This window comes from Panthera leo, chromosome E2, assembly GCF_018350215.1.
Source record: "Panthera leo isolate Ple1 chromosome E2, P.leo_Ple1_pat1.1, whole genome shotgun sequence".
Lineage (NCBI taxonomy): Eukaryota > Metazoa > Chordata > Mammalia > Carnivora > Felidae > Panthera > Panthera leo.
In genome coordinates, this window is record NC_056693.1 from 14,640,426 (window position 1) to 14,649,870 (window position 9,445).

General features: G+C 49.7%; 2 protein-coding genes across 3 annotated transcripts; one reads left to right on the forward strand and one right to left on the reverse strand.

Moving 5' to 3' along the window:
- Positions 1 to 6,136: 6,136 nt before the first annotated feature.
- Positions 6,137 to 7,199, reverse strand: LOC122208538 (ferritin light chain-like). The gene has a single exon (XM_042919701.1). It carries the CDS (start codon positions 7,042 to 7,044, stop codon positions 6,298 to 6,300), a length of 747 nt encoding a protein of 248 aa, XP_042775635.1. The 5' UTR covers positions 7,045 to 7,199; the 3' UTR covers positions 6,137 to 6,297.
- Positions 7,200 to 7,221: 22 nt separating this feature from the next.
- On the forward strand, positions 7,222 to 8,556 carry LOC122208539 (EP300-interacting inhibitor of differentiation 2-like). 2 transcript variants are annotated; one of them, XM_042919703.1, is made up of 2 exons: positions 7,222 to 7,515; positions 7,753 to 8,556. In XM_042919703.1, the coding sequence occupies exons 1-2, from the start codon at positions 7,438 to 7,440 to the stop codon at positions 7,999 to 8,001; spliced, it is 327 nt and encodes a 108-aa protein (XP_042775637.1). In that variant the 5' UTR covers positions 7,222 to 7,437; the 3' UTR covers positions 8,002 to 8,556. The 2 variants fall into 2 exon arrangements, with proteins under 2 accessions (XP_042775637.1, XP_042775636.1); XM_042919702.1 differs by having other exon boundaries at positions 7,222 to 8,556.
- The last annotated feature ends 889 nt before the right edge of the window (positions 8,557 to 9,445 follow it).

A 9,445-nucleotide genomic window follows, 5' to 3' on the forward strand; every position in this document is an offset into this window, starting at 1 on the left:
GGAAGGTGAGCTCTTTGCTTCAGGAAAAATATTTACACGCTGATTGAGAACATCGCACTGTCTGAATTGTTTATGTCGAACTTACTCGTTCCATGCCTGTCTCAGCCTTAGGGTAGCAGCAGGCTTTGCTAACCTAGCTGAATCATCAGGTAATGTGTAGATCTTTTTTTTTTTTTAATATTTATTTATTTTTGAGACAGAGAGAGACAGAGTGCAAGTGGGGGAGGGGCAGAGAGAGAGGGAGACACAGAATCCGAAACAGGCTCCAGGCTCCGAGCTGTCAGCACAGAGCCCGACACGGGGCTCGAACCCACGAACCGTGAGATCATGACCCGAGCCGAAGTCGGACGCTCAACTGACTGAGCCACCCAGGCGCCCCAGCCTATTTTTTTTTTTAATGGGTAATGTGTAGATCTTAACGTTACATGCATTTTTAAAATGTATTTATTTTGAGAGTGAGAGAGAGAGAACGAGTTGCAGAGGGGCAGAGAGAGGGGGAGAGAGAGAATCCTAAGCAAGCTCCAAGCTGTCAGTGCAGAGCCCGACTCGGGGCTCAAACTCGTGAACCTTTAGATCATGACCTGAGCTGAAATCAAGGGTTGTACGCTCAACCGGCCAAACCACCCGGGTGCCCCTGCCTTAAAAGCATTTGAACAGTCGCTCCCGTAAGTTCAATTTGCACGTCACAGTTTCCTGCTCCGACAGTGCAGGTGGACATCTAAAGGTTCGTGGCGTTTCCTTGAATTTCCTCAGATTTCAGAAACCTGCCGGGAATCTTCCTTCACCAGGGCTGCCGAGGGACCCCGGGGGCCACGTGCACTGGAGAGGCGTATCTGCCCCCTAGTGAGGGGCCAAGCTGGAGAAGGAGGTCCTGGCTGCCCAACAACAAGGATGGTGAGAATTTGATGCCCCCGGCTCGCCCACAGCTTTGTCACTCCCTGGGTCACGTGAATTGATTGCTCAGGAGGGACTAGAAGTGAATGTGAAGTCGTCCCGGGTCTGTCTGACTGCTCTCTGCACGGCCCTCCGTAGCATGCCGTCCTCGGGTGGCGTCAGCCCTCGAGAGGACAAAGCAGTCAAGTCAGGGGCACAGAGTAGAGCAGAGGGGTCAAGGGCACGGCCTCTAGAGTCCGATTGCGTGGGCTCACACCCCGATGCTGACATTGGCAAAAGCATGAACCTGGCCATATTTCTGGCCCCTTGGGTGCCTCACAGGTGTATCCTAAACCCTCTCTCCATTTTTTTTTTTTCTCTCCTCTGCTTTATCACCGATGCAGGATTAGATGGGGGCTGGCAGGGGGTGGGGGTGGCGGGTACAGGCCTTTGAGATCCGCGAGAGAAGGAACGAAAGAACCCGGGGCTCCTAGACTCACACACGGGTTCAGGGAATTCATGCCAACGGGAAGGTTCTCAGCTCCCCTGGTGGTGATGGTGACCGTCCACTCACATCTGAGCTCCGGGCTCAGCGGATTTTGGAGAGATGCCCAGCCCCGCCCCGCACAGAGGCCCGTGCAGGAGAAGAGCTTCCGTGGAGAAGGCAGCCGACAGCCAGCTCCAGACGGGACCGACAAGAACACACTAGGGAAAGGGAAGAGTAGACGGAAAAGAGAGAAAAGGATGTTCTTTCATCCCCTTGGCTAATAAAAAAATTAGCTAAAAGGTTCTCATTTCCTCCCACATCTCCGGCAAGAAAAACAACACAGGCCTCCACCTCTCCTGGAATGGGTAGGTCTCAGGGCATTGACTGCGAGAAAAGGGGAAACATCCCCAGGGGAAAACGCTGTTGTTGTTGTTGCCGTTGTCTTTAAATGGTCTTATTCTTTTTCTTAATGGTTATTTATCTGTTGGGGGGGGGGGGAGCAGAGAGAGAGGGAGAGAGAGAATCCCCAGCAGGCTCCACACTGTGAGTGCACAGGCAGATGCGGGACTCAGTCTCCTGAGCCGTGGGATCCCGACCTGAGCCAAAATCAAGAGTCAGACGCTTAACCAACCGAGTCACCCAGGCGCCCCCAACCCAGTTTTGAAACAAGAGAATGTCCTGATTTTTAAAAAGACGGTAGCAGCCCCCCAACTTATCTGCGAGGAAATACGTTCCAAGACCCGCTCCCCCCACCCCCCACCGTGGATGCCTGAAACAGTGAATACCAAACCCAACACGTACGCTGTATGTTTTCCTATGTATGCATACCTCCGAGAAAAATCTGTAAATTAGGCACAGAGACAACAGCATATAATAAAAAAGGACAGGGGTGCCTGGGTGGCTCAGTTAAGCATCCGACTTCGGCTCGGGTCACGATCTCGTGGTCCGTGAGTTCGAGCTCCGCGTCGGGCTCTGTGTTGACAGCTCAGAGCCTGGAGCCTGCTTCGGATTCTGTGTCTCCCTCTCTCTCTCCGCCCCTCCCCACCTCGCGCGCTGTCTCCTTCTGTCTCAAAAATCAACATTAAAAAAAATTACAGTAAGAAAAAAACTTGTTTTAATATTTGAAAACTAAATAATTAAAAACGAATTACCCTCCTGCAATTTTAATGCGACATAAAATTTCACAGCCCGGTATCGTGCCCTTGAGTATTTTCTACATGATTTGTAATCGCTGCAAACAAGCACCTGTCATTTAGATGAACTATGACCAATTTATCCAAGCCCCTGTGTGAGGCATTTTTGTTGAACGGCCCCCAAAAGGGGATGATACAGACCCCAGGCCATGCCCAGGAGAAGCTGGAGATTAAGACGACCTTCATGTTTCTGGCTAACAGGACAAGCGTCCTGTATAGACAACTGTCTTAGGCCATCCAGCTGCATTCCAGAAAGCTGTAGGTTCGGGTCATTTGGAGCCGTGCGGGTATTCTTAGACTAAGGATGAAGAAAATGAAGCGTTTGTGTCACCACCTGGCACCAGAAGGAGGCTCCCGAGAAAGTCTTCGGTTACGGAGGGGAAAGGCTCTGAAAACAGAGCAAGTGTCTGGGGCGGTCGCATGAAAACCCCCCACCAGATACCCCCTTGAAAAAGTCTCTCCTCATGGGGTGCCTGGGGGGCTCAGTCGGTTAGGCATCTGACTCTTGGTTTGGGCTCAGGTCGTGACCTCATGTTTGTGAAATTGAGCCCTGCATCGGGCTCTGTGCCGACAGCACGGAGCCTGCTTGGGATTCGCTGTCTCCCTCCCTCTTTGCCCCTCCCCTGCCCCTGTTCCCTCTCTCTCAACATAAATAAACATTTTTACATTTGTTTCTGTAGGGGCGCCTGGGTGGCTCAGTCAGTTAAGCACCTGACTTCTGGTTTTGGCTCAGGTCATGACCTCACCGTTTGTGAGTTCGAGCCCCACATTGGGCTCCACACCACTGACGGTACAAAGCTCTCTCTCTGCCCCTTCCCTGCTCGTGCGTGTCCTCTCTCACTCTCTCTCTCTCTCTCTCTCTCTCGGTATAAGTAAACTTAAAAATGTGTTTTTAATTTTTAAATCTCCTTTAAAAAACATTCTCTTTATTTTTGTCCTGTAAAAAAACAAAAAAAAAACAAAAAACAAAACTGTGAATCCCCTAATATGAGCTCCTTTAATTGTTTAGTCTGTGGCATGATTGACACTGTCCTCAAATGATCCAGAAATAGTGGCAGCAAGTCAGAGACAAAGATGCTTCAGCCACTGGAAGTACAGTCTTGGGAGCACGAGCCAACCCGGAATCTACCTCAAAGTTTTGCTTTTATCTCCCCACGTGAGCACTTCTGTTCAAGACACTATAATTTTGTTTATAGCCATTCCTGTGCCCAGATAATAGGAAGGATTTTCAACTTCTGCTGTAAGGTCATTTGGGGCCTCAGAGGGCAGGATTATACGTGCCTCCATAGGATTATAGCAAAATTACTACAATTTCTAGTTCCTCCCCTAATAATATATGTTGTTACCTACGTCTGGGAACTCTTTTGTTAAGTATTTGTGATTTTCTGGGCAGCCTGAGAGTGGGAGCACGGACCTGTGGGTCTCCAGCCCAGCCTGGGAGCTGCCTTGAAGGAGCCCCACGTGGGGTGTCTGTCTGGCTAGGTCACTGGAGCACACAACTCTTGATCTCGAGGTTGTGGGTTCAAGCCCCACACTGGCTGTAGAGATGAGCCACACCTAGAGTGATGGCAGAGATTCTGGTGAAGAGCTGTGTTTGAAGCAGCAAGGAGGCCGAATGTTGTGTTTTATAAATGCGATGCTCGGACCAGGAAAATTAAATGAGAACATATAGCTACTCCTTTAAAAAAAAATTTTTTTTAAGTTTCATTTGTTTAAGAAATCTCTACACCCAACGTGGGGCTCGAACTCATGACCCAGAGATCAAGAGTCACATACTCTCCTGACTGAGCCAGTCAAGCGCCCCCAGAATAGCTACTCCTGATAGGGCAGAGAGCAGTGAGTCATTAACGTTACTTGCTGATGCCCGGGAATCACAGCCATCATGATGGGAGTCACCACCAGCAAAATCAAAGAGAGAATTTCCTGGGGCGCCTGAGTGGCCCAGTAGGTTAAGTGTCCGACTTTGGCTCAGGTCATGATCTCAAGGTTCATGAGTTCAAGTCCTGCACTGGGCTCTGTGCTGACAGCTCAGAGCCTGGAGCCTGCTTCAGATTCTGTGTCTCCCTCTCTCCTCTGACCCTGTTACCCTCTGTCTCTCTCTCTCAAAAATAAACATTAAAAAAATAAATTGAGGGGCGCCTGGGTGGCTCAGCCGGTTAAGCGGCCGACTTCGGCTCAGGTCACGATCTCGCGGTCCGTGAGTTCGAGCCCCGCGTCGGGCTCTGTGCTGACAGCTCGGAGCCTGGAGCCTGTTTCAGATTCTGTGTCTCCCTCTCTCTCTGTCCCTCCCCTGTTCATGCTCTGTCTCTCTCTGTCTCAAAAATAAATAAACATTAAAAAAAAATTAAAAATAAATAAATAAATAAATAAATAAATAAATTGAAAAAAAGAATTTCCCTCTCTGAAGTCTTTCCATTAATTAGAATAAAGAGAATGTAATTGGAGAACCAATATTTAAGATGTTGTAATATTATGAGACACATAACAAAAATAGCAATGACTATGTACCTATCAAGAAAATGACCTACTGGGGTGCCTCACTGGCTCCGTCCACGGAGCATGTGTCTCTTGATCTCCACTTGGTGAGTTCGAGCCCCACATTGGGCTTAGAGTTTACTTAAAATTTTAAAAAATGTTTAAAGAAAATTAGCTATTTATAACCACAGTGGAAAACATGGGTGAATCTCATAAAAATAGTGCGTGAAAGAAACCAGACACAAGGGTATACAATTTCAAAAAGTAAGCGAAACTGGCAGGTCTGGGTGGCTCAGTCAGTTAATTCACCGGATTTCTGCTCAGGTCGTGAGTTCTAATTCCTCATCGGGGCTCTGCACTGAGGGGGCGAGTCTGGTTGGGATTCTCTATCTCAAAAATAAACTTAAAAAAATTTTTTAATGAGCAAAACTAAAACACAGGAATGCACCCCCAGGAATAGAACAAAAAGCAAAGCAAGTAAACAATGACCATGAATACCAGGCTAGTAGTTACCTCCCGGTAGAGAGGAGATTCTTGTGAAGGGGGAAGGGTTCGGGAATATGGGGAGTCAATTTCCAGCGGTGGTTACATGGCTGTTCACTTTCTGATAAATCATTCCGCTGTGTACTTTTGTATACAGGTTCTGCATATAGGTTATGTCACACAAATAAGATTTAGAAGAACATAACCGTCCAAGAGTAGCTAAAGAAGTTTTAAAGATAACAAGGGGGTATTATTATAAAGCTTTAATTGTTAAGAGGATTGTTATGGGGGGGGGGGGGGCACCTGGGTGGCTCAGTCCCTTAAGTCTCCGACTTCACAGTTCCTGGGCCCCATGTCCAGCTCTGTGCTGACAGCTCAGAGCCTGGAGCCTGCTTGGGACTTTGTGTCTCCCTGTCTCTCTGCCCCTCCCCCACTCGTGCGTGCACGCGCGCGCGCTCTCTCTCCTTCAAAAATAAACATTAAAAATGTAAAAAAAAAAAAAAAAAGAGAGAGGATTGCTATGGATAAATGGAAAATAAAGAACATCCTCCCCACCCACCCACCCCCAAAACAAACAAAAAACCAAGAATCTAGAATATCTTGGTGTATAATACAGGCAGCGTTTCTGTTTTTCATTGCAAAAAGCTTTATTGTTTCCATTGGGTCGACAGTTTGGGAGAGGGCTCCGTCGTGGTTAAAAAGCTGTTCAGACAAGCCCAGGCAGAAGCCCTGGCACTAAGGGGATGCCAGAGGGGCCCCTCCAAGGTTGCTGGGCTCCAGAGGCTGCTAGTCGAGCTTGAAGGTGAGCCTTTCGAAGAGATAGTCGCCCAGCGCGGCCTGAGGGCCGGCCAGCCTGCGGAGGTTAGTCAGGTGGCTGCCCATCTGCTTGATGAGTTTCACCTCCTCGCCCAGGAAGTGGTTCTCCAGGAAGTCACAGAGATGAGCGTCGGCACGGGCAGAACCCAGGGCACGCAGATCCAAAATTGCCTCGTTCAGGTTCTTCTCCAGGACTAGAGCCGTTTCCATGGCGTCCAGGGCTTTACCCCACTCATCGTGCGACGGCTTCTGCACGTCCTGGAAGAGCGCGCTGCCGCTCCGCTGGTTTTGCAACTTCAAGAGCCGCTGGGCACCCTCGCGCTTCTTCAGGGCTAACTCGCGGAAGAAGTGGCCCAAGCCCTGCAGAGCCACATCGCTGCTGTCGAAATAGAAGCCCAGAGAGAGGTAGGTGTTGGAGGCCCGCAGATGCATGTTGACCAGGCAGTTGACGGAGGCCTCCACCTCGGGGGAATAATTCTGACGCCCCTGAGAGCTCATGATTGGTCGGCAACAAGGCGCTAAGCTCAAAAAACGGTGTTGGTTGGCCCCAGGGGCAGAGGGTGGCTGAGAAGGTGGTTCCGGGGGTTGAGACTGTAAAGGCGGCTGGAGGGTGGTCTGAGGCTGGAATAAGGGGTGCCCCTGGGTCTGGTCAGTCCAAGCTCTGTTGAAGCACGAGGCAGATCCAGCGGACCGCCGGGCGCACTGCAGATGTGGCATTATAATCACCGGAGAACAAGAAGCGTAGAGAGGAGCATGTTGGGTGGAACCTGGGGAAAGCCAACAAGAAGCAACCTTGTAAGACTCTCCTGGGGTAAACGTTAAACTGACTCAAACGGAAAATAGGGACGCGCCCTTCGACGTTCCGTTGCCCGCTCGGGGCCGTTTCGGCTGTGATGACGCTTCTGGCCGCGAGGTGGCGCCTGGCGGGGCACGGGCGCCGGGAATGACGCGTGCGCAGCGCTCCTAGGTGTATCCGTAGGATAAACGCACGCGCCGCGTTCACCGGTGCGCACAGCGCTCGCGCACACGCACTTACGCGCCCGCCCGTAGTCGCGACGTCCCGTTTTTCCAATTTTTCTGGGAGCGGCCGAGCTGACCCCGGGGTCCGAGATGTCCGAGCTGCCCCCCGACAGCGGTGTCCGGCAGACGGACGCGGCGAATGGCCACCGCGACGCCCCGCGGGCGGAGGTAGGCGGCGGGAGGCGGGAGCCGGCCCCGGCGGGGCCTGCGGAGCCCGGGGAAGGTCCGGTGGCGGCGCCCGGGGAGGCCCGCGACGCACAGGTAGCCCGAGTGTTGGCGGAGCCAGCGGAGGAAGAGGGTGCGCAGGCCAGACCCCGATCCCGGCCCGGGAACGGCCCGGGGCTGGCTGCGTTGCCGTACCTCCGCCTCCGCCACCCACTTAGCGTTTTAGGAATCAATTACCAGCAGTTCCTGCGCCACTACCTGGAACACTACCCGATCGCTCCGGGCAGAATTCAGGAGCTGGGAGAACGCCGCAGGAGGTTTGTGGAGGCCTGCAGAGCCCGGGAAGCAGCGTTTGATGCCGAGTACCAGCGGAATCCCCAGAGGATGGATTTTGACATTTTGACATTTACGGTAGCCCTCACTGCGTCCGAGGTCATCAATCCTCTGATAGAGGAACTTGGTTGTGACAAGTACATAAGTAGAGAATAGTCTGGTGGCGAAACTACTGCAGAGGGGAGCCTCTGTTTTCAAGTCTCGCGCCAGTCCTGTCCCTCGATTTTAGAAGGTCAAAGTGTATGAGATAAGGCGAGGCAGAGTTGCGGGGGGAAGGGTGTTTATCGCGACAAAGCCTCAGAAAAGAAATTCAAAGCCTTGTGACTCCTGTAACTGTTGAGTTTGGGGTTGATACAGAGCCTTCTCCCTGTGTTGTGGAAATGACTTTCAAAATTGCTTCACTGAAAAGTGAAGGATAGTTTTCAGGACATTGAGACCCGATGAAGTACTGTGGCCAGTATCGGAGCCCGTGATGACGAAAGAAACTCTCAAATCGTGATGGGGAGGAATAAGGAGCCACGGCGGAGTTATCCCGTGGAGAGACTGGAAGCCTATGGCGAGAACTTGACATTGTCCGAATATGTGCTCTGTTCACGTCAGGTTCAACAGAAGGTTTTAGCACAAGATCGACTTTGTGTTTTGTGAAGCATTTCAAACGGCAAGCAGTGTAACTTGTTGTATATATTACCTGATAAACCTTGTATTCGAGAATATCTGAAGATTCTGGAATTTTTTTTTCTTTCATTTTTAATGTGTTTTAGCTTTTTTTTTTTTTTTTTTTTTTGGTAAACCTATTCAGAAAACCCCCAAAATGTGAAATATACACCGAAAGTTCTTCCATCCCTGTCCCCTCCATCCAGTCCCCCCCACAACCCACATCTGCAAGGTGCCTCTCCTGTCCTTGCCTTGTGTACACACAAGCAAATGCAAATTTGGGTTTTTTTTTTTCATTTCTTCACAAAAGTGGGCATACTTACTGATGTACACGTTGCTTATTCAGTAAGAACGTACCTTGAAGATCCTTCCAAACCACTGCATTGCCTCGTTCTTTCTTCTTTTTCAGAGCTGTGTTCTGTTTCATTCTGTGGTTGATTATGTTGTAATTTACTTACCCAGGAACATATCGATGGGCATTCACGTTCTCCATCTTTGTCTTTAGATTTTTTTATGTCAGAAATTCATTTATTTTAGAAGATAATTCTTAGTAAAATCTAATTTTTGATCCGACAAATTTTCCTTTTTTTTTTTTTAACCTTTTATCGCTTCACCCATTTTCTGTTGGCAAAAAAAAAAAAAAAAAAAAATGGCTGTGAAAGGTAACCTTGTATGCATATCACAGGGCCTGTGCGCAAAAGCTTTGATGGAAATGCCCTGGTCGTGTTTTGCCATCTGTGCAATGGGGCATAGCGTAACCTTTGATGGTGTAATACGGCATTTTTCCTTGGGGCATCTTCTAATCAGCAGCTTCTTAGATTCTTTGTTATGTGTAACATCCATAGTGTGAATTTCCAGAAGTGAGAATTCTGGGCCAGGGTACTCATTGGAAATTGTATCTATATTCCCTTTTCTGTGAACCCTGTGTTCGTATCTTTTATCCATT